The sequence below is a fragment of the Chiloscyllium punctatum genome, chromosome 27, assembly GCF_047496795.1.
Source record: "Chiloscyllium punctatum isolate Juve2018m chromosome 27, sChiPun1.3, whole genome shotgun sequence".
In the NCBI taxonomy this organism is placed as follows: Eukaryota; Metazoa; Chordata; class Chondrichthyes; order Orectolobiformes; family Hemiscylliidae; genus Chiloscyllium; species Chiloscyllium punctatum.
The window spans coordinates 11725927-11750350 of record NC_092765.1 but is presented as its reverse complement, the minus strand read 5'-3'; the positions used below and the strand labels follow the sequence as shown (position 1 = coordinate 11750350).

The 24424-nt window shown below is 39.6% G+C and overlaps 1 protein-coding gene across 1 annotated transcript; it reads left to right on the top strand.

Moving 5' to 3' along the window:
• Nucleotides 1-5337: 5337 nt before the first annotated feature.
• On the top strand, nt 5338-23633 carry LOC140453412 (serine/threonine-protein kinase Sgk1). Its single transcript, XM_072548062.1, has 13 exons — nt 5338-5552; nt 6118-6193; nt 6967-7042; nt 7137-7180; nt 7552-7609; nt 7958-8041; nt 8524-8655; nt 9870-9982; nt 12044-12167; nt 14199-14294; nt 15547-15702; nt 16236-16325; nt 21282-23633. Exons 1-13 carry the CDS (start codon nt 5483-5485, stop codon nt 21450-21452), a joined length of 1290 nt encoding a protein of 429 aa, XP_072404163.1. The 5' UTR covers nt 5338-5482; the 3' UTR covers nt 21453-23633.
• Nucleotides 23634-24424: the final 791 nt, after the last annotated feature.

Here is a 24424-nt window from a genome sequence, read left to right as displayed (position 1 = left end):
GTCAAAAGCAGTGTCCATTGAGGAACAATGGATTCTGCTGGTATGTAGTTGCATGTCCTTTTAAGGTTACAAGATCCAGTTGCTGTTTACTGTTGAAGTGAACATTTGGTTCACCTCTGGTCAAGCTGCAGAAAAGAAACTCTGACCTTGACTCAGCAAAGGAACTTGCAGACATAAGAATATAAGGTGTTGGCAATTTCAACCTTTCAAACTTGCTCCACCATTTAATATCATCATAGTTGATCTCATCTCAGCCTCAACATAACTCTCCTGCCCACTCCCCATAACCCTTTAATCCAATACTGATTGAAAATCTGTCTATCTTCTTCTTGGATTTATTCAATATATCAGCATCCATGCACTTTGGGATATTGAATTCCACAGATTCACAACTCTTTGGGAGAAGTAATTCCTCATCTCTATTTTAAATATCACCTCTTAGCCTAAAGTTATGATTTCTCATTCTAAATTTCCCTACAAGGGAAAGCATTCACTCTATTTCTTCTTTGTCAATCCCCCTTTTGCATCTTGTACTTCAATTAAATATACTCTCATTCTTCAAAACTCTAGCATTAGGAACCTTAACTGCTCAATCTTTCCTCATAAGGCAAACCTTTCAAGTCCTAATCTAGTGAAATTTGTCTGAACTATCTCCAACGCAGTTACATCCTATGTCAAGTACAGGGACCAAAACCATAAGCAGTAGTCCAGAAATGGTCTCAGCAGTACTTATACACTTTCCTGAAGAAGGGCTTATGCCCGAAACGTCGATTCTCCTGCTCCTTGGATTCTGCCTGACCTGCTGCGCTTTTCCAGCAACACATTTTCAGCTCTGATCTCCAGCATCTGCAGTCCTCACTTTCTCCTGCAATAACACATGCCTACTTTTATACTTCATTCCTTTAGTAATAAGCGCCAAAATTCTATTTGCCCTCCTTATTACCTACTGCACCTGCATACTAGCTTTCTGCAACTCATGCACAAAGACATATCTGCGCTGAAGTATTTTGAAATTTTAGACCGACATGGGCACATTTTCCTGCTAATATTCTGATCCAACTTGATGGTAATACTGGATGACTCAGAACTCAGATTGGAAGCTGACTTTATTGACAATAAACAAATAAAAACCAAAATTTCAGGAGAAACTCAGCAGATCTGGCAGCATCTGTGGAAAGAAAACAGAGTAGACATTTCAAGTCCAGTAACCCTTCATCAGAAATTATTGTTTTTAATGTTAGTTTTTTTCCATTTATAGACTACAAGTTTTCTATTCCCTTGTGGTAACTAAGGAGGTCGGTCACAAGTAATACTCCCAAGAAAATGGCAATTTTAACAAGTACTTCTAACAACTGTCAGGTGGCTCAGTTGGCTAGATAGTTGCTCAATTAGATTGATCCTAGTAACTCAGAGTTCAATTTCCTCTTCTGACTGAGGTGTATTTGTGATCTGACTAGGACATGAGGGTGATGGGAAAGACAACTTGAGGTATTTTTAAGATAGATAAGGGGAGGGGCTGAAGGTTTAGAATAGAGGTGAGGAAACACTATTTCACCCAGTGGTGGGGATGTGGAACTCACTTTCTGCAAGGGTGGTAGATACAGAAACCTTCAAACATTTAAGAAGGAAATCTTGTTACAACTGTACCACGTATGGTCAGTCCACACTCGCAGTACTATATACAGCTTTGCCCTCTACTTTAAGGAAGGATGTACTGGCATTGGAGGCATTTCAAAAGAGATTAACCAGGCTGAATTACCAAGAATGATTAGACAGGTTGAACCTTTATTCATTCAGTTAAGAAGAGTGAAGAGTGATCTTATTAGAACATACAAGATTCTGAGGAGACTTGACAGGATAGATGTTGACAGGTGTTTCTGATAATGATATCTCAAACTAAGGAACATCATTACAGAATAAGGGGATACTCATTTGAACTGACATATAAAGCAATTTCTTCTTCCAAACAGCAGTGAATGACTGAATTTCATTACCCCTTTCAAGCATTTGTGAAGGCTAGATCAGTGAAAGTATTTAAAAAGGAGGTAATTGACTTTTGAACTTTGACAGTTAATGGCTACGATGAGCTGCTATGTAAGAGGGTTGAGGCCTACAGCAGATCAGCTATGATTTTATTGAATGGTAGCATTGGCTCAATAACTCCTGATCCTATTTCTTATGTTGTGACATTCATTGTGTTCTAATTATCTAATAAAACCTGAAAATGACAGGGAAGTCCACCCCTCTGGCCCAATGCAGAATTTTACATTGACATGTGGACTGTCTATCAATGAGCACAGCAGCAGGCCAATTGGTCCATTATGCCTCTCCCAGCTCTTTGAAAGCGACACAAAGTAGTCTCACCCCTATTTACTTTCCCATTGTCTAGAACTTTGCTTTTTTCAAACTGTTCATCCAATCCCTGTATATGTTACTCTGAAGAAGTTATGTCAGATTCAAAACATTAACATGCTGAGTTTCTCCGGTACTTTGTTTTGTTTGTTTCCCAGCATCCGGTATTTTGCTTTTATCCAACATGTAAATATAGTTTGTACAAAAGTCAGCTTTTCTGTTACTTTTCCTAAATTACTACTAATATCCATGTTTCACCATGTTAAATTGAATGTGACACCTTTTATTTGGTAATCTAAATGGCTCAGTAGCAGCAGTGTGTACTGTCCACAAGATGCAATACAGAAATTCAAAGATCCTTGACAGCACCTTCCAAACCCATGACCACATCCGTCTGGAAGGACAGATACATGGGAACACCACCACGTGCAAGTTCCCCTCCAGCCTGATTTGGAAATATCTCGGTTACTCCACTACTGCTGGGTTAAAAGCCTGGAGTAGTCAACCCACAGCGGTTCAAGAAGACAGCTCATTACCACCTTCTCAAGGGTAGTTAGGGACGTGCAATAAATGCTGGCCAGTGACGCCCACATCCCACTAACTAAAAGTGAAATAAAAAAACCCCGTGAACTGCTGGCGATCCGTTGAGTGACATGTGTCTTACATAATATCAACAAGCAGGAAGCAACACGAGCGGTGCAGAGGGTTGATCTGGAAGAAATAAGCATGAAAACAGCAAATGGAAAAGCCTCATTCGTTGGTGAGAATTGTATTTTACATCGAACGTTGCATTGATGCGTTTTAGTTTAAAATGAAGGCACTCAGAACTAATGCTGGAAAATCAGCTTGTTTTTTTTTAATTGGCAGTTTGCATTCTCTGGTTGTGGCAATCGCACATCGTTTGAAGCGGAATCGTTTCATAATTGCTGGAACATCCAATAGAGATTTCACCTCGAATTCGCGGTGCGTTGGTTCTAAGGTTATTAAAGGTGGTCTCGATGATTGCACACATTCTCACTAACGAACGTGTTTGGGTAAAAATGAGCGCAGTTTTACAGATTTTCTGTTGACTGTGGTATCTGAGGAGGCTTTTGGCACTGAACTGGTCAGCAACTGGTTAATCCAATCCGCATCAATAAAGAACATTAAATCCTCGGGGGACTTTTAATGCTCTTCCGCCTGAACTACAGTTTGACCTTCAGTAATGAAGTATTTTTCGGGTTTTTTTTTTGGATTACTCAACCTCTCAGTAACTTTCCATCCTCGAGCTGTCTGAATGGAAACGGTTGCCAACACATAAACGTACTTCGCCCGCAAGTTTTCAAATTGTTAAATGCAATACTGAAGACACGCCTGTATGTTTTTCGAATTCTTTTCTTAAATGTCAGCGGCATCCGAGAATGACTCACGCCCTTCCCCCTTCATCTCCTCTCCGTTCAAACAGACTGGTTAACTTAAAATGATCTCCTACTGCGAGCTGCATACACATGCAAAACACAAAATAATGAGTGCATAGCATTATAGGTGCAGCACCCTGTAACCAGTCGTTTGTTTTGAAGAAGGGTAATTGAACAGCCACTTGAAGGGCATAATTGTGCGGGGTTTTGGGTTAGGAGTGATTGTTTGTTTGAATAGCCCTTTCGAAGACTGAATGGCCTTCTGCACCATAACGTTCTACTGATTTCCATTAAGATTTGCTTATTCTTACACACGGGCTGTGTGTTTATGCAGTACAACCGGATGTACCTGTGTTAATCTTGAGTTTAATCAGCTTAGTTTTCCGATGAATGAAAACGGTGCAGTGGGGGATAAACTTTGAACCGACGTACGACTGCTCATTTGCTCTGATTTGTTTTCAATGTTCTTTTTTATTTTCCGCGGTTTTTCTATTGGTGCTAACCGTGAACTACTTTCAAATTGATTTGTCTGGCGTTTTCTGCAATTATGGTATTACCATGATTATAAACCGCCTCGAACCTTTGAATTGATGAGCGTGGCCTATTCTTTTCAAGATCTGTTCAAAATAAACGCAGCTCCTGTATCCACGTGTAAATTGGTGCGAACAGTCTCAAACGCTCACCCTGCCAATTATGCAAAAACATTGTGCTGGGAATTGCTGTAAACCCAAAATTGACATTGCTGGAAAGATAAATCCATGTTGTTCGAGGGATCGATCCTCGAGCTTCAGCATTCCATTCAAATAGACCCAGCAATTCCCACTTCCTGACACCCGCAGCCTTCAATTTTGAGAACAAATCGATGGCCTTATTTAAATACTCTGAACTGCAGTCAAGAATAAATCTTCATAATGAAAGAAATGACTATGCTGGAGATCTGAAAACAAAAATTGCTGGAGAAACTCAGCGGTCTGGTAGCATCTAGGGACAGAAAGCAGAGTTAACATTTCGAGACTCTTCAGAACTTCTACAGATGCTGTCAGGCCTGCTGAGTTTTTCCAGCAGTTTCTTTTTGTAAATCATTAGATTCGAATTGTGGGAATGTTCGCCGATATGTTCATCTTCAGTGCTTTGGAGCCTCAGCAGCGCTGCACAGGAGGGATGTCACCTAGAAAGGGGAAGAAACGTTTTCAAATCAGCTTCTCAACTCGGAGAACATACCCAGAACTACGACAACCGGCAGCTGAGCTACAAATCTTTACGCAAACCTTGAAAATCATTTAGACTTTCAGGGTTTTGTGACCAGACACTTGTCCCCAAGGGAGGGAGGATTTCCGCATGCAATTCACGAGCCTCACATGATTGATGTTTCAAAGAGGGAAGCGATTCGAACGTGGTGTTGCCAATTGCGAGCGACCAACCAACCAATCGTCTGTGTCTATTGGGCGAGGATTTCCTCACAGTCCCGCATTTACCGTTGCCTCAGGAGTATGGTTGCCGCAGTAACAATTGTGACGCAGGAAGGGGGCGGGGTTTGGGGGGGTGCGGGAAGCGGTTCTCTCTGCGCGGCTATAAGAAGGGCACTCCAGGCGAGGCCCGATGTTCAGTCCGCCGGTCCCAGGTAGCAGGAGAGACCGGCTTAAATTTGGAAGCGATTAATTGTGCGCACACCATCCCGTTCCCATTCTATCCCATTGCAGTCGGCCCAAGTGCTCCTGTGGATTAATACTAACATGGCTGTGACTGAAACCGCAAGTGACTTCACCTATTCCAAAATGAGAGGCATCGTCGTATTTCTAACTGGTATGTTACGTTTAGTCCTGTGTGTACGGTATATTAAATAGTTGCCGCACTTAAATAAAAAAAGGTCAGCGCCCCTCTATTAGGAAATGGGAGTTGTCAGCACTTGACTGCAACGGATCTATCGCAGATTTGCCAAACCGATCATTTACTATTTAACCATCTCCTTCTGAACAAGATGGTTCTGATGTACGGAAATGTTGGAAATGTCTGTAGCCTTTTGGTCAACTCAGTTCATTAGTATTTTAAAACCGATGTATTGTAATTTGGGGATTTCGATTATTTCTTAATCGCGTTCAGTGTAAAACTGCATGTTGCTGTAACCTAAGTGATATGCAACCTCCCAGCCTTTCCCATGAATCACGAATTGGTAGAATCAGTTGCGTAATGTATTATAATGAACATTCCTTTCTCTAAGCATTAAACTGTGTATCATGAATTCTAAATGATAACCTCCAAGTTCGTCAGGGTGGTGTTTCAAAGTTTAATAGATTTGACCACAGTGGAAGGATTGGAGTCTTTTTTTTAAAGTGAGTTTTGATGGCATTTTATTTTTTTTTACCCCCAGCATTTATAAAGCAACGTAAAATTGGCTTGAATGACTTCATACAGAAATTGGTCTCTAACCCGCAGATTTGCCAGCAGTAAGTGCTTTTATTTATTTTAACTTCAGTTTACTAGTAATCTTAATCCTCAAATTAAAGCAAAAGCGCTGAGGAAACTCGCGTCTGGCACGATTTGAGTAAAGGGTTGAGCTAATGTTTCTAGTCTGATACTGCGACTTTTATTGAACCAAAATCCTCTATTTTTGGGTTAATCTTGAGTTGCATATCTTGCTCTTCTCTCTTTCGTTGAAACCAATACGTGATGCAAGGCTAGTGTCTGTTGGGTGAGGTATAAATCCGACATCCCAGAATATTACACTTTGAGGAAGAGGAGGCTCTGTTTTCTATCCAAAGCTGCTGCTTAATCAGTATTCCAAAACAAAAGTTGTCATTCTCAAACTTTGGGAGCTAGCTAGGCAAAATAACTGCACTGACCTCATGTCAAATGATGGGCATTGCTTTTGAAAATACTTCAATGTCAATGTGTTTTTGTTGAGAGATTGTACTTTTAAATATACAGCACCCAAATCAAACCTTGCTCATTTGGCTCATGCTATCACAAGTTTGGAATTACTAATCATGCTGAGATCTGGGAGATGGCGCCTCTCTCAGGCCATGACTTTAATATCATTTGGGAAAGTGTGCCTGAAAGTAATAGAATTTGTCAGTGTCATTAATCAGAAAATCCACTTGTTTTGCCTTTTTAATATAACCTGTGTTTGAATGGTCAGTGTTTAAAACTGTCAGGATGTTGTCTGTTTCTAGTATCCTATTCATCTTGAAACTGAAACACTCGTGTATATATTTTGCAGCCCTGATGTTCGGGTTTTCTTACAAATTGACCAAAGCCAGCCAGATGAAGCAGACGCCTATTGTAATTCTAACAGAGTATGTGTCTTAATTTTATTTAAAAAAAACTTTTAAAGTGCATATTGTCATCTGAATAGCAAGCCTAACAATTTTAAACATTATTTCACTGCAGTCGAGCCTTGGTTCAGAAGAACTTGACCTTTCTACAACATATAGGTAAGACTGTTGAATACTGCTTTCTATGTTTAGAAATATTTTGGTTCAATGGTTGAAACTTGTCCATTTTAACAAAACCCATAAGCTTCTGGGCTCAAGTCAAATAGTAACAATGGAGTGCTGCTTTGTCAGATGTTTTATTGTTGGTTGAGCTAGTTTAAAATTAAATTCCTGTTGAAAGACTCGGACACTAAGGACCCTGATAGATTGATCTTTAAAGAGCAGCAGTTTTTTGATCTACAATCTATCACCACTGAGTAGCTGTTTAGGAATCTAACTTTGGGTTATGCCAACAAAAAGCTCTTTAGAAGAAAGACAAAGTTCTTATTCTTAATAATTCTTTCCTGATTAAAATTTCTTTGTACATACAGTGTGAAGCCTTCAGACTTTGACTACCTCCGAATAATTGGCAAAGGCAGCTTTGGAAAGGTTAGTGCAAGATTCTGATTGTTGTTGTTGTTGTTTAATACAATTTAAAAGGCATCATTAGTGTTCTTTCAGTCACTAAATTTTATAACTAATGCTTTAATCTGTCTTAATTTGTCCAAAAATATGCAGGTTGGGTGAATTGGCCATGCTAAATCGCCTGTAAGTGTTAGGTGAAGTGGTAAATGTAGGGAAATGGGTCTGGGTGGGTTGCTCTTCGGAGGGTTGGTGTGGACTTGTTGGGCTGAAGGGCCTGTTTCCACGCTAAGTAATCTAATATAATCTAACTTTTATAATTGAAAGATGTATTTCTGAATTGTGCAATTTGACAATGGGTGTCCTTCTTTCTAGGTACTTCTTGCCAAGCACAAAGAAACTGAGAAATATTTTGCAGTAAAAGTTTTGCAGAAGAAGATGATTCTGAAGAAGAAAGAGGTGAGCTTTCATCACTTTAAGAATGATTGATTGTAGGAAGAAGTGATAGAGGGATGATGGAGAGTTTGGGACAATAATTCCCCTTTTAGGTTTACTCTAAAACTATTAATGTTGGATGACCATAGAATGTCAAGGTTAAACCTGTATTTCTCACTCTCTTCTCCAACGCTGCATGAAGCAACAATCTTCAGATCTCCCTTCATTAGAGGAGGTAGTTATTGTTACTGACCTCTGGCCATCAAACAAATGGTTGAGACTGGAAGAGCTGCATTTCCTAAACCTTGGCTTAGCATACTCCAACATTACTCAAGCAGAAAGTCCCATTGTTTAAATAGGGCTGCTGAAATGAGCCAAAAATTGCTCAAACCCCTGTCTAGGTCAGCTGACTGATTGATTGTTCCACTGAAACGTTTTTGCCCCAAATTATCATTTACAATTATACTGTTTCAACGCCTGGCTAAATGTTTGTATTTCCTTTTCAGCAAAAACATATCATGGCTGAACGCAGTGTCCTTTTGAAAAATATGAAGCACCCTTTCCTCGTAGGGCTTCACTATTCCTTTCAAACTACAGACAAACTCTACTTTGTCCTGGACTATGTGAATGGTGGTGAGGTAAGTAGATTTCAAGAAGTGTTTCACTGTTGCTCGTAGCATTAAAAAAATCCTTAATATTGCACTCTTCTAATGCTTATCCATACCAGTTATTTTGCTAAGCCGTTTGGGTTGGTGTCTTTGGTTGTGTCTTGATGATAAACTGACTTTGGCTAGATCCCTGCCTGGAATACTTATTCTGATTCCTGATGGCATTTTGAAAATTTCCAGCTAGCAAATTTTAAGGTTGGCTGCAATATCCTCTGTGAACAACCCATTGACACAGATTTTTACTTTGATCATTTTGCGTTTTTTGTTTTAAGGATGCCAGTTGCTTGTGACTTCACATCTTTTGATGCGATGCAAGCCCATTTAAACTAATCCTATTCAACGGAGTACTTGATTTGCAAATTAACTTGACTGATTCAAATCCCTTTTTCTCAGTTACTCCATTCTCTTTCTGCTACAATTTTGAAGCAGGTGCTTGCGCACTCAGTTTTCCTATGAGCATTGCATGGTACATTGGGAAAATTCTCTTTATCCTCCATATCTCTGGGCAAATTTGAGTCTGTGTAGCTAGGCAAACAGTTTTTCTCCCTCTTCCTTATTGGAGCTAGGATAGAGATTTTCCCTCTAATCAGAAGTGTGTGTGTGTGTGTACACAATTGGTGACACTAAGGGAAGTAAGTTGGATAACATGGAGATTTTGATTTATCACTGTCACATGTACTGAGTCCCAGAGACTAGTCCCTTTGCATACTGTACCTCGAGGCTGGGGTGAAAATATGGACTTGCCTATTCAAATTCTTAACTTCATATTCCAAATACATTTAAAGCTTTGTTTTCCTGCAGTTAGTGTTTTTGACCATTGTGTGGTGTATTCTATCTTCTAAGGCAAGCAGCTGATTAGATTCCTTACAGTATGGAAACAGGCCCTTTTGGCCCAACCAGTCAATTTCTTCCCCCCCAAAGTAACACACCCAGACCCATTTCCCTACCCTATATTTAACCCTGACTTGGTAATTTAGCATGACCAAGTCACCTGACCTCCACATCTTTGGATTGTGGAGGAAATCCATGCAGACAGTTTGCAAATTCTCCCCCTATCTACAGTTGCCAAAGGTTGGAATTGAACCCAAGTTCCGTTGCTGTGCGGCATCGTGTTAACCAATGAGCCACCTTGCTAATCGTGGTAAATGTTTGGAATATTAATTTTTTTCCTCTTTTTTTTAAAGTTGTTCTATCACCTTCAACGGGAACATGTGTTCCTGGAGCCCAGAGCAAGGTTTTATGCTGCAGAGATTGCCAGTGCTCTAGGCTACCTTCATTCCCTGCATATTGTTTACAGGTATGTGACTGTAACCAACAGTCTTTAAATGTACATGTAAAGCCAAAACTTTTACTTTGTGCAATTGAGTGATTATACCTCCTTGATGAAGTTGTGGGCTGACCAGTTAATGCTAAAATGCTGACTAGTTTGAGTATTTACAGGCTGTGTACCATAGAAAATACATTCCATGCAAATCGGAGTCCAACAGACTGCCTCATTTTAAGTTGTGAATAACTTGTGCGTCACAAGGTTAATTTAGATGAAAGTGGTCATTCAGCTGATATCTCCTTGGTTCAGAAATCTTTCTTCCATTACTGGATCAAAGATGGCAATTTTAGTCTGGTGTTCAAATCAATGCTAAACCTAAACAGTCTGTGGGAGGGGACAATTTACAATTAAACAGTGACTGTCATTTGGAGGAATGTGAAACCAGTTTCATCTGATTCTATAGGTTTTTAGTTGGTAGTTATAAAATTATCCTCCATATTTGCAAATGGTGCTTTCAAATTACCATCCTACTCAGAATTTTTGCGTTCTCTAAGTTTGAGTGGATGGGAGATCACAACCAACCTGACACTTCAGCCTTGTATAAGCTTTTCTGTCCAAGACTGAAATGGTGACCTCTTTATCTTTCAGGAAGTGATGTGGAAACTCAGCAGGTCTGGCAGAATTTGTGGATGGGAGCAGCTAACTTTTTTTGTGTCCCAATCTTTTTTTTGGAACATTTCTGAAGAGTCACTGGACTCTATTTTCTTTTTCTCTCTCCACAGATGCTGCTAGACCTGTTGTGTTTCTCAATTCTTTTATTTGATCTCCAATATATGCAGTGTTTCTTGCTTTTTGTCCTTAGTAACATTAGATCTCATGGAATACAGGGAGAACTAGCCATTTGGATACAGAACTGGCTCAAAAGTAGACACAGGGTGGTGTGGAGGGTTGTATTTCAGATTGGAGGCCTGTGACCAGTGGAGTGCCACAAGGATTGGTGCTGGGCCCTCTGTTTTGTCATTTTACATAAATGACTTGGATGTGAGCATAAGAGATACAGTTAGTAAGTTTAGAGGTGTAGTGGACAACAGAGGGTTCTCATTACAACAGGATCTGGACCAGATCAGCCAATGGGCTGAGGTGGCAGATGGAGTTTAATTCAGATAAATGCGAGGTGCCGCATTTTGGGAAAACCAGTCTTAGCAGGATTTATACACTTAATGGTAAGGTCTTAGGGAGTGTCACTGAGCAAAGAGACCTTGGAGTGCAGATTCATGCTCCTTGAAAGTGGAGTGGCAGGTAGATAGGATAATGAAGAAGGTGTTTGGTATGCTTTTTTTATTGGTCAGAGTATTGAGTACGGGAGTTGGGAGGTCATGTTGTGGCTGTACAGGACATTGGTTAGGTCACTGTTGGAATATTGCGTGCAGTTCTGATCTCCTTCCCATCGGAAAGATATTGTGAAACTTGAACGGGTTCAGGAAAGATTTACAAGGATGTTGCCAGGGTTGAAGGATCTGAGCTACAGGGAGAGGCTGTACAGACTGGGGCTGTTTTCCCTGGAGCGTTGGAGGCTGAGGGGTGACCCTTATGGTTTACAAAATTGAGGGGCATGGATAGGATAAATAGACAGTCTTTTCCCTGGGGTCAGGGAGTCTAGAGGGCAGAGGTTTAGGGTGAGGGGAAAGATATGAGACCTGAGGGGCAACCTTTTCATGCAGAGAGTGGTGTGTATGGAATGAGTTGCCAGAGGAGGTGGTGGAGGCTGGTACGATTGCAATATTTAAGAGGCATTTGGATGGGTATATGAATAGGAAGGGTTTGGAGGGATACGGTCCAGATTGGGTTGGGATATCTGATTGGCTGAAGGGTCTATTTCCCTTTTTTGTAATTTAATATTGTCTTGCATGTTAAAGTCCTTTCTTATGCTATGGGTTATCTTTAACCATATTTTCTAAATTGAGGTTATTTTTGTCTATAATGTCTAAGGACTTTTTTTCTATTCTTTTCCCCTCTCTGCCCCAAAGGACCTAAAAGTATCTGTACTCCTGCATTGATTTAAGTTATTAACCATCCACGTTTTTAATGCAGAGACTTGAAACCTGAAAACATTCTCCTGGACTCTCAGGGCCACGTAGTGCTGACGGATTTTGGCTTGTGCAAAGAAGGAGTAGAACCAAATGGAACTACTTCCACATTTTGTGGTACCCCAGAGGTAAGTGACAGGAAGTCTGCTTCCTATGGTGTGGCATTATAGAATCCGTTTTATAGTACAAGGAAGGCCATTTGACTCAACATATCTGCACTCTTTCCTGAAAGAGCTACCCAATTAATCCTGTTCTCCAGCCCTAATTTCAGAGACCCCTTAAATTCATCACTTTCGTATATATCCTCCATACTTCCAGGCAGTGAATTCCAAATCTACCGACTTGCTGAGTAAAGAAGCTCCTCATTTTGGAAATACTGAGTTGATAAAATGTAAAGCTGGGAAAAAGCTGCACAGCTGGTCAAGCAGCAGGAGAGTTGATGTCTTGAGTGGGATGCTTCATTGGGACTAGGGAGGGGAAAGGGGACTGAGCTCCTGATGAAGGGTCCTGCCTGAAATGTCTGTCTTCTGATGCTGCTTTGACTGCTGTGCTCTTTTTTTTCCCCAGCTCCTCTCCCATCTCACTCCTGGCTATCCTGTTTACCGTCTTGAAATTGTGACCTTGAGTTACTGACACAGCAATTTAAAATTGTTCATAACTTTGAACATTTCAAAAAGTCACCTCTTAATCTTCTCTGCTCCAATGAGAATAAGCCCAATTTATCTCATTCTTGATGTAAGCAAAGAGGAATGTTAGATATCATTCTTGTAAATCTCCTATCCACCTACAGGGTTATTGAACATCATTGCTTAAAGTGCCCAGAACTGACCACAGTACTCAAATGTGGTCTGACCAATGATTGATTTTTAAAGACATAACATCACTTTGCTTTCACATTGGATTCTTGGGTTTAGAAATAGAGACAATGGGCTTTAACAACTGTTTCAACTTGCCTGGCTACATTCACACCTCCATGTGAACCCAAAGATCCTTGTGTTCCTGTACTCCCCTCAAAGTTGTACCATTTTTGAGCCTGTTTTTCTGTTTCTACAAAAGTAATATCTTTTGTTTCTCTGCATTTGAACTTCATCTGTCAGGTGTCCGCTCATTTGATCAATGTGTCAATGTCAGTTTGTTTTTAAGTTGCCCAGTGTCATCTTCTCAATTCACTGTTCTTCCTAGCTTAGTATTGTCTGCAAATTTAGAGATTTTTGCCCTCCACACCCATTTCCAAATCACTTTATATAAAGCAGAAAAGTAAAGGTTCCAACACCAATCCCTGGTGGACACCACTTTCAGCTACACTCCAATCTGAGAAATGCCCATCAATACCTACCCTCTATTTCAGCCATCTTCTAATCCATGTTGCCAAGGACACAATGCAAACATTTCTAATCTGCTACCCAACCTGGCATGTAGCACCACATCAAATACTTTGAAAGTCCAAGTATATAACATCAACACACTACCCTCATATACTACCAATGTCCCCCTTGTCAAAGAACTAATTTGTCAGCATGATCTACCCTTGATAGACGTGTTGACAGTCTGTCTAACATTAACTTATTTTTGTGTATATTTAACCTAGACCTATGTTGTTGCCTCCACTAATTTCCCCACTGTCAAGCATTCCAGTGCAATCCTCAATGGCTTGCTATCACATTAATCCTGAGGAAAGCAAATGTGTGCAAATGACTGGGGAAGATGTCCTCTAATTGGCTGTCCTTGTAAATATTGAGTCCCTTATGCACAATGTTTGGAAAGTTGGGTATCTGTTTAACAGAAAAGTCCACAAATTTCAAATGGTTTCCTCTCTGCATGCATTATGGAATTCTGAGGTGGGTGGTGCAGGATAGTTGATTCAATCATCCACTTCATATTTTTGGAGCAATTGTATTTAAAGTCTTTTGTAGTTTTGTTGGAGAATTTGGAGATCCCTCATAAATCAAAACAATATTTAAATTGTTGTTAGTGATGTGACTGTCAACTTTCCATTTCCTGATGGGAGCCAACATTCATGAAGTGGTTGAGTATTGAAATTATCATAGACAGGACTTGGTTTGGGAGGTCAGTGCCCTTAGGGAGGAGTACTTGAAGTATGTAATACAAAAGAGCAAGGTATCTTGTAAATGTCTCTAATATAGAAACTTATCTTTCAGTATTTGGCACCTGAAGTGTTACAGAAGCAATCTTATGATCGAACAGTTGATTGGTGGTGCCTAGGATCTGTGCTGTATGAAATGCTGTATGGATTGGTAGGTATCTGTTGTCCATGACCTATTGGGTTTATTTAAAGGCCAAATGAACTCTAATGTATTTACTTACCTGGGAATTGCAAATATAGATTTAACTCTGGATTCCTGCATTCCCAGGAGGGACAGATGGTTGGATTAGAAGGTAACGTCTTTTCAGTAAATGCTTGTGGGTTGAAGTCCCACTCCAGAGACCTGAATGTATAATGCAAGCTGGCAAATCACTACAGGACTTGGAGTATTGCTCATGGTATCATATTTCAGATGAGAGGTTAAACAATGGGCCTGTCTTTTCTTTTGTTAGATGTGGGAAAAAAAATCTTTTTTCCCCCTATTCTTTGGATATGAGAGGTAGCTGAGGTAGCTTCCCCTGTCTGGAGTACCACCTCCTTTTTGGCAGCTAAGACTAGGTTGTGCTTAGGTTGGGCTCTGCACTTGCTGGAGCCCAGCTGCCTTGTTGGCATTCAATCCAATATCCAGAGCAGGAACTGTTTTGAAGTGGCATTTAGCAATCTCCTGGTTAAGATCTGAATGTTAATTCTGAATAATAGATTAGCCTAAAATAATTTGCAAAAGTATTTTCTTTTGAATTCACTTTGCTCTGATTTAGAATACCTTGGACAACATTGGTTTTAAAACATTATCAATAGTTCAGAATATCTCAAAACATTTACAGGATGCTGTAAAAAGATCTGTGATAAACCCTTTTTTTAATCAAACCACTTTATAAGTGGATAATGTTAAGGACTGTGCTCTGACTTAGACATTATATGCGAATACTAAATATTCACTACATGTGATCCTAGGTGTACCAGCTCTGCCTTGAGCCTTCAAATTAATCCTTAATGTCTTGTCTACATGTGTCCAAGTTCCTGTGCAGTGTTCTAGAATGTCCTACATCGACCCCACCCTATTCACACAAACTCAGTGGTGTATAGCTCATGACATTACAAAATTTCTCCACAATCCCAATTACATGATGTAGAAGAGTCAAATGTATACTGGAGCAATTGAGTAGATGAAGCATTTTTAAAGTTGATTCTAAATGTGTGCAGGGAGAATAACTGGATTGCATTAAACTGTATCAGAGCACAACATTGCTTTGGGTTTTTTAAAAAAAGAATTCTTGCCTGCCCCAAACATTGATTTTCTTTCACTTTTTTTGTTCCTTTTTTGATGCACTGAACCTCTGTTTCAATTCAAAAGCTGATGGAGTCTGCATGCACACGTTCTAATCCTATCCTTTGTATTTCAGCCCCCGTTTTACAGCCGGAACACAGCTGAAATGTACAACAACATTCTACACAAGCCACTTCAGCTTAAACCCAATGTCTCAAACTCTGCCCAAGAACTCTTAATAGGACTGCTCCAAAAAGACAGAATGCAGCGACTGGGGGCAGAGAATGACTTCGTAAGTATTTTATGTTTTGGGGGTGGGGAAGGGAGGGTTTTGTTTCCATTTTAAAATGGCAAACCATAGCACCCTCTGCTAGAACTTCGCAGAGGCAAGGCAACACTTTAATATTAGTAACATTATATTGATATGTATCTGGTAATAGAATGTCACTCAATTGTATCTTGCTTCCTTTTCACTCAAATTGACAAATAATTCATCCTGTTTAAGCCACAAACCTGACCCATCCTGTGGTGTTGCTGTCAGTTACAGCATGCAGGCACAAGAGCTACTGCATGATGACTGTGTATTCAATTTGCAAGTTTAGTTTGTAACCTGCATCTGCTATCCTGAGGGCTTTGACTCTCCTTTTAAGATGCTGAGCATTTATTGGCATAAGTTCCTTGTCAGTCCAAGTGGAATGGTTTCCCCCTTTGTGGGGAACCCTCCACTAAATCCAATCACTGAATAAACTTCTCCTTTTGTTGGTTAACATATATTTTGTAATCACTTTCTTTCTTTTTGGATGTCATTTTTTCTTTCTTCCACAGATGGAACTGAAGGTCCATTCATTCTTTTCACCAATAAATTGGGATGACCTTGTGGCTAAGAAAATCTCTCCTCCATTTGTACCAACAGTGGTGAGTAGAATCTCCCTAATATTTGACACTATTCCAGTCAAAATATGTGTTTGGGTGTGGAATAAGGAAAATTACTTCAGTTTTCTTTACTAAAAGAAAACCCTTCCTTCAATTTGAATTCCTTTTTAATTTTGGCTTCCTTAGCTTTTTATAATGCCTTCGTCCAGTAGCTATTCTTGTGATATGAGAATAGATTTGAAGTGGTACTTTGTGAGGGTGAGAGAAGTTTGCCTAGTATTTATGCTTAAGTTGTCTTATTATCTACTTGAAGGGGTGGTGTAATTTTTTTGAGAAAATAACTCTAGCTGCTAAATCTTATTTCAAATGGAAATATTTCTCCCATTGTTATGCTTGTTTAACACTGAACTCTGAACCATCATGTAAAATCCATTAGTGGATCAAAGGACTGGTTACTGGAATTTGGTTGCTCAATTCATTTTCTCTAATCTCTTGCAAATGTGGGGCTCTCTCACAGCTACTCTAGGCTCCCTTCAAATTGGCTTTTTATTCTTTGTTTGCAGGATGTGGGCATTCCTGACTAGGTCGCACTTATTGTCAATCCTTAATTGCACTTTGAAACTGGTGGTTATCTACCTTCTAGAACTTTTGCAGTCCATGTATTGGAAGGGAATGCCAGGAGTTTTGACTTAAAACAACAAAATAGACCATCCTGACTTTCAACTGGTGTGTCCATGAATTTGCTGCACCTGTCTTTATAGCTGTTAGGGTTTGCAGGTTTGGAATTTGTTGGGTTCTAGATGGAGTGTTTTTTTTGGTCTGGATAATTTACCAGAGAGCAAGACAAGACCATTCAGCAATGACACTGCTTTGCATGATTTTAGCCTAAGGTTCTGCATTAGCCTTAATTGTTTGCCTTTCATCTGTCATGCTAAATTGTTGTAGATACCAGTTTTGAAGGTCTTCCTAATATCGGACAAAGTTGGGTCCTAAGTTTGAAGCAGCTGCTCACCTCTTGTTGCAATGTGATTACCATGGCATTTCATCCAGAATCTATTCATTGACAAATTTGAGCAACCTGTTCAGTGCGCATCTGTTCTTGGTAAACTTACTGGCTGCCTACATGCAGTTGGCAGGCAAACCCATGTAAGCAGCACAATGCTTGCTGTAAGTAAAACGGGCTGTAATTTCTTGGTATTGCTATTTAATCAAAATTTTTTTCAAAGTAAAAGGAACATTAATGTGCTTTAGGAGTAATTTGAGGCACAATCTAATTTATCAACTGCTGTAAGGCACCTCGTCTGCTCCAGTTATCAATTGATAAGCATATTGCTGCAAATTTTCAGTGTGCAATACACTGATAGTGAAGGGTGTCAACATAGGGACGCTTGGTGCTCTTTCAAATAGCTGCTAATTAGTTCTAGGTTTTGGATGCACAATCATTTCCACTTAAAGGTGTAGAAAGATAATAGCCATCTTTTACACTAATACCAACTTTTAGTTAGCATTGAGGGCTTTTTTTTATAGTTTGGATGGAAACTGTTGTGGCTACACATCAGGAATCTCAATCTCAGGCTGATTGATGCATTCTTGGTGAATCATGAGACTAAACAAGCAGGACCTTTTCTTTTAAAATTAAACTTTTTTAAAAATGAGCTTTTTTCCTCCGCTTCTCTCAACTCCAGTACCTGAATACTTAATTATTTTCTGAAATAAAGTCTTTATAATCTATTTATTGTGGCCAGAATTATTTTGATAAGCTATTCTAAATTACTTGTATTAGCTGACAATATGAATTTTTAGTGACTGACTCATGCAAGGGAATCTTTTTCTCCATTTCAAGAACTTGCTGCATTTTGTAATTTCTGCTACCATTATCTACATTAGTAAAGCAGTACCTCAACATTACCCTGTTAGACTGGTTGTCATGTGCATGCAATTTGTCTATTTATGAGCATGCTTGTTATATATAGTGGGAATGTATCTTGAGTGCATTCCAAAATGAAGTGTTGTTTCCTGTGGCATTTTAGTAGTCAGACAACACATCTTCAACAAACCTTGACTTAATGGATAGATCATTATCTTGTAGAGATAAGAATGGCATATTAACCTCGTCTGATCAACATGTGACTTCAGATCACATGCAGTTGGCTCTTAATTACACCTTTAGCTTGCTAATTCTTTGCAACCAGTTCAAGGTCATTTCAGGATGGTCAACAAATGTTGGTGTTGCCAGCAATGTTTTGGTCTTTGCTTGCCTTTCCACTCTTGGACCAATCAAGGTTCTGAAGTGAAGTTTTTTTTTGTCCTTCTGGTATTCATGTAGCAGTGGGGCTTTTTGTCCCCCAAGACATTGGTTACCAGAGGGAAAGTCCACTGACTTGCTTACAATTCTCTCTACTATCATCATTCAGGAGTTTGGGGCTCTCAAAGATCCTGGGAGCCAGGTGAGTGCAGCAACCATCAGCTATCCTGTGACACTGCAGGAGTGAAGAGTTTCTGACCAGCAACTCTTAGAGGGCAGGATGTACAGCACTGGGGTGTTGATCCTGAGGAAGGGCAGTCACTGTAGTTAAGTGTCAATGTTAAAAGCAACTGACATTCTGGTTCTCTGGCCAGTGGGTGAGAGCTTCCATCAGCTCTATTGAATGATCCCCATAAAGGGGATAGAATTAAGCAATTTGGCTCATTGAACTGCCCCACAGTTTGATCATGGCTGATTTGGGGGTTGAGAAGCATTCTCCTGCCTTTCCTGTAGCCCTTGATCCCATTATTAAACATAGAAGTACAGCACAGAACACTCCCTTAGGCCCACAATGTTGTGCCGAGACTTTGATTTTTTTAGATTAGATTCCCTACAGAGTGGAAACAGACCCTTTGGCTCAACAAGTCCACACTGACCCTCCGAAGAGCAACACCCCCCCCCCCCCCCCCCCCCCCGATTAATGCACCCACTATGGGCAATTTATTAATGTAAAATATAGTAACTTATCTGTCTTAATAGTTATTGTTGCAAAGGGTTGTGGAGACCAAGTCATTGAGTTCCACAGATTCACCACTCACTCCCAGCTGAAGAAATTCCCCTCCGTTCTAAAGGGTCATTCCTTCACTAAGGCTGTGGCCACAAATCCTTGGCTCTTCTGGTGGAAATAACATCTCCACATAGATTACTGAGAGGTCTGGTAGTGAGTTTCAATGAGACTCCTGGCCACATCCTCTGAGTCTGTACTTGCAAGAATTCAGAGCCCTCAACCATTTATGGTGATCCCTTCATTCCTGGCATCATTCGTGTAAGCTGCCTCTGGACCCCTTCTATGACAGCACATCTATCCGTTACATATTGGGCCCAAAACCGCTCCCCATATTCCAAATGCACTCTAACCAGAGCTTTATACAACCTTAGTACATCACTGCTCTTGTAAATGAGTGCTAGCATTGCATTTATCTTCCTAAACACTAACTGAACTTGCATATTGATCTTGAGAGTATCCTGAACTGAGACTCTTAAGTCATACTTGTGTTTCAGATTTCTGAAGCCTTTCCCACTTTAACCAGCTTCAAACCTTTCTGCTTCTCCAGCACCATCTCCTTGGGATGGCCACTGCATACACCTCTGTTCTGTTGTGTAGTGAGTATCTTCCACTGGAGACTGATGCAAAGCACTGATACCTGCTCCTCTACCATTGCTTTGTTCCCATTATGACTTGTCCAGCCTCCCTTTCCAGCAGTCCAATATCCACTTGTGCTCATGTACCTTTTGTCAGATATCTTTAAAAATCTTGTAATTTTCTTGCTATCTAGCTTAACTTATTTATCCTCTTTCTCCATCTCCAGCTTTCCACTAATCATCTTTCATGCTGTCCCTTTTGTCTTCCCCTTTAGTATGTTTCCTCTATGGAATGAATTTTTGCCTTGCTGCAAAATCTCCTGCCATTGCTGCTCCATTGTCTTCCCCATCCAATTAACTTTGATTAGCTCCTTCCTTAATCTTTACTAAATATAATACAATTGCATCTGATTCCAGTTCTCTCCCTCAAACTGCAGGGTGAATCTTTATATTATGTCCACTGGTCCCAAGGGGCTCCTTGACCTGAAGCACCAAGTCTGTCTCATTTTACATTGAATCCAGAATTGCCTGTTCCCTAGTGGGCTTTACCACAAATCTCCTAGACATTCCACTGTTTCCTTAAGATCTGCTGCAAAGCTACATTTCCCAGTCCACCTGCATGTAGAAGCACTCCAAACTTAGTAATTATTGTGCCTTTCCTTTCTGTTTTGATTTACTTATTACTCACCTCTTCCTACTGCTATGAGGCCTGTTCACAATTCTCAATGTCAGTCTTCCTTTTGGAGACTCCTCAACTCTACCCGCAGATTTTATGCCTTCCAAATCTCACTTCTTCCTAACACAGCTACCATGTCCCCATATGACTATCCCAAAGATAGAATGTGTATCCTTGGATATTTCTAGCCCTGATCTCCTTGCAGTTACATCAGACACCCACACCCAGACTGCCAATTTCAGTCCGTAACTCATTTGCTTTGTTTTGCATATGGAGGAATCTCTATTCATCCAGCATTCAATTAGCTGAATATTGAATTATCTGGTAAAATCACAAGGTTCTGATGCTCAGCTAAAGTGTTATCTGGCATTTGATTATCCAGAATTTGATCAATCAACTGAAATACTCCCTATCCATGTCCTTCAGGTAATTGAGGTTCCTCTACTGTTTAAGTACAACACCATCAGTCTTTCATTGACTGTGTCCCCTTTATCTGCTGTGTCTGCAGTTGATTCCTAAGCCTTTCCATGCTGTGTACAGATACGTTTCCCTCTGTTGTTAGTCTGTATCCTACTTGAATTAAATGGGTCATCATGTTTGAATAGCCATTGAAAGGATTTCATATTGTCTTGAGCACAAATGCTGAGTGTAATCTCGATTTACTGTGATGCTGTGAAAAATAAAGCATTCACTTAATTACTTTTTTCTCCTTCAGTTTGGACCAACTGATCTTCAACACTTTGACCCAGAATTTACCCAACAACCAGTTCCAACCTCAGTTGCAAGTTCACCTGAAGATTTTCTGATTACAGCCAGTGCTCAAGAGGCTGCTGAAGCTTTCCTTGGATTCTCCTATGTTCCTCCTGGAGATGGTACCTACCTATAATAAATGAGGTCAACTATAATGCCCTTGTGTTTTAAATAGCAAAGAACAATCGAGGTAGAAACCTTCTCCATGTTGTGCACCTTACATCATGAGAGTTGTCCTCTCAATCTTTTTTTTTGAAGAGTTTCTCTGTAGGAGTAAGAATCTTCCTGTGTAGAGTTCAGGAAACAACAACTTCAGAGAATAGATCCTGTCAACATCCTGTTCAAAGTTTTTGATATGAACTTTGTGTACACAATTTTTCCCTTTTCAGATTGGCAACACTATACAAAAAAGGGCTTCATGAATGACTGGCTAAGTAGTACATTCTTCAGAGTTAATCATGGTAGATGACATCTACCCAACCAGCAAAGTATGTCAAATATTGTACCAACAAAGCTCTATCAATTTGAGCCACTGTAATAGCAGTCCTCTTCAGATTTTTGAATCAAGAAAGAATTTGGCAGAAAAAGAACTTCTGAGAGCGCAGCATTTGTGAAGGAAAATGGTATTTGCTCACACTCTTATCCCATCCACAAAATTACCCTCAACAGACAGAAAAATGTCTTGCATTCCACGCAGAAATGAAGAAATTAAGTCTCTGGTCATTCACTGAATTAATGACAATAGTTAGGACCACTTGCACAAAGAAAATTATACCAGCATATCTAGACTTTACAAATCTCCTTACACAAGAGTATATTATTACTTTCAACAGAAGTTGTGACACTTGAGGAAATTGTTGGTATTGCATGGACTGAACTTTTTTAGACAGCAAAATTTGTATTGAAACAGTTGAACAGCAGTTACTATAAGATGTTAACCTTTGACCCACTGAAGACCAGGTTAGTCTTTCTGCACAAAATGTAATGCCTATTGTCTATCGGTTTAGATAAACACTCTGTACCAAATTGTTCCTAATTCTCTCAACTTTTCACTACAGGATAGGAATCAATCTTAAGATTTTCTTTTAAATCTAAGATGACTATCGGGCCATCACCATAACATCAAATCTGTTGATTCAATCAATCTCAAAGTGGCATTTAAAAGGCAGATGCTATAGGAGGAAGGATAGATTTTGAAAGGTGGGGGGAAGAACGTGATTTTTAAAAAGTATTTGTTTCTTTATAGCAATGATAGAGAATAGATTGTCTAAATTGTTGAGTTTGTAATGCAGTTGGAAGAAGTTCATTTGATACTGATAAGACCATCCTTATGGGATGCGGCAGTAACATTAGCTCATTCTGCTGGTACACAACTGAGGTTGCAATCTAGAAGTAACTATTCAGCTTTTTAAAGGGTTAAATACCTGCTGTCTTGATATTTCTTTCACATTTGAAAGATTTCTATTTTATTTACACATGTAAATAAAAGGATTCCTTGGAAATAGCTGAGGTGAGAGCAGCATTTAAAATGTGGTACATTTCTTTGAAACTGAAATATTTATTTTTCAAAATACTAGTACTGAATTTGAAGTGCTGTAGTTGCCTTGTGAAGCTTAGTTTTCAGTTGTATCTCTGGCAAAGATGATAGGTGTGTTTTAATGATGAGTTGACTCATTGTTGCAAGCATTCTTAATGTACAGCCTGTAACTTTTTGAATGCCCAATTCCTTTTAGAAAAGTACCTTCCATAACTTTAGGATGCATTATTAGCACCAGGATCTGATTGAAATGAATGAAGAATACTGCACTACATTGTAAATTATTTTGCCCATAAGGTGGTGATTCTGGCATGCTTTCAGCTTAGTGACCAAAACTAGGTTTAATACTAAAGTGCAAATTTAATGCTTGGGGGGGGGAAAGAGGAGGTATAGTAGGGAGAAAGATTTGGCCTGTCAGTGTTCCAAATTTTATTCCAAATGAAACAGCAATTTTTGCTACATGTAGCTACCACTTTGACCTTGCCTGTTCTCCAAATGGCTAATCTGAAAAGGTAATCTTGATTAGCTTTTGTGCACATAGGTTTGTGGAGGACTGTCCTAAAAAGTTTAGTACATAAAGATATTAATGTGTATTCCTTTTATTTGGATGTACATATGAAATTAAGATTTGTAGATATGTTGCATCATAAAATGAGATCAGCCATCTGTGTTTATTGACCCTGAGAATTGCAACATGTATTTCAAATCTTGTTTTAATTTTATAATGGACAAATTGTGATTGAACCAATAAACTGGATCCTCCTTGCAGCAAAGATCAACTAGTATGTTCCACTTTTTTTTTTCTTCCCACCCCCTCCACTTGAATGAAGGGCAGGGGCATGCTCCTTGACCTTGCTCTAATAGTGGTCTCTACTCTAATTTCTACTGTCTACTTCTGACTGAAATTGATGCTCAGATATACTTGGAAAGCTGACCCTGTGAAATACAGAAAAAAAGCTTGCATCAATCAATGGTGCTGTCAGTGGCTGCACAGAGCACTTATTGCTCATAAGAGTCACTCTGTTGCTGAGAGTCTGGAGTCATCTGTAGACCAGACCAGGTACAGATAAGTTTCATTCCCTCAAGGATATTTAATAAACCAGATGGATTTTGATAATCATTAATCGTGGTCATTATTAATTGCAGATTTTGATTGAACTGAAATTTCAACCGCTGTGGTGGGATTTGTAACCAAATTTGTCTGTCTTTGGGTTAAATGTCAACTTAAAATACCACTTGACCACTGCTTCCCATAATGCAGTACATAAAACCTAGATAAGACACTGGGCTTAAGCTCTGATTGAGCTTTTGAGCTTCTACCATCTTTCCCCATCCACCAATGCTCCAATAATTTGCAAGAGGCTGGATGACCTGACCCAATTGAAGAGAGAAATGAGATTCCCTGAATGAGGTAAATGTAGTGGAGAGGTGACCTTTTGGCACACATGATGGTTTCTAAAACATGTTAGATTGTACTGAGATTTTTCATACCCACAGTTTACAATCAACTTTATTTCCAGCTGTCAATAGGCCAGTAGAGGGCAGTGTTGCTGCATAACAATAACCAGAGC

Bases quoted from the DNA above. Each gene is read 5' to 3' on its own strand.
- LOC140453412 (XM_072548062.1), top strand. From the start codon at position 5,483: ATGGCTGTGACTGAAACCGCAAGTGACTTCACCTATTCCAAAATGAGA. The intron at 7,181-7,551 runs GTAAGACTGTTG...TTGTACATACAG, and splicing joins GACCTTTCTACAACATATAG to TGTGAAGCCTTCAGACTTTG. The intron at 8,042-8,523 runs GTGAGCTTTCAT...TTTCCTTTTCAG, and splicing joins TGATTCTGAAGAAGAAAGAG to CAAAAACATATCATGGCTGA.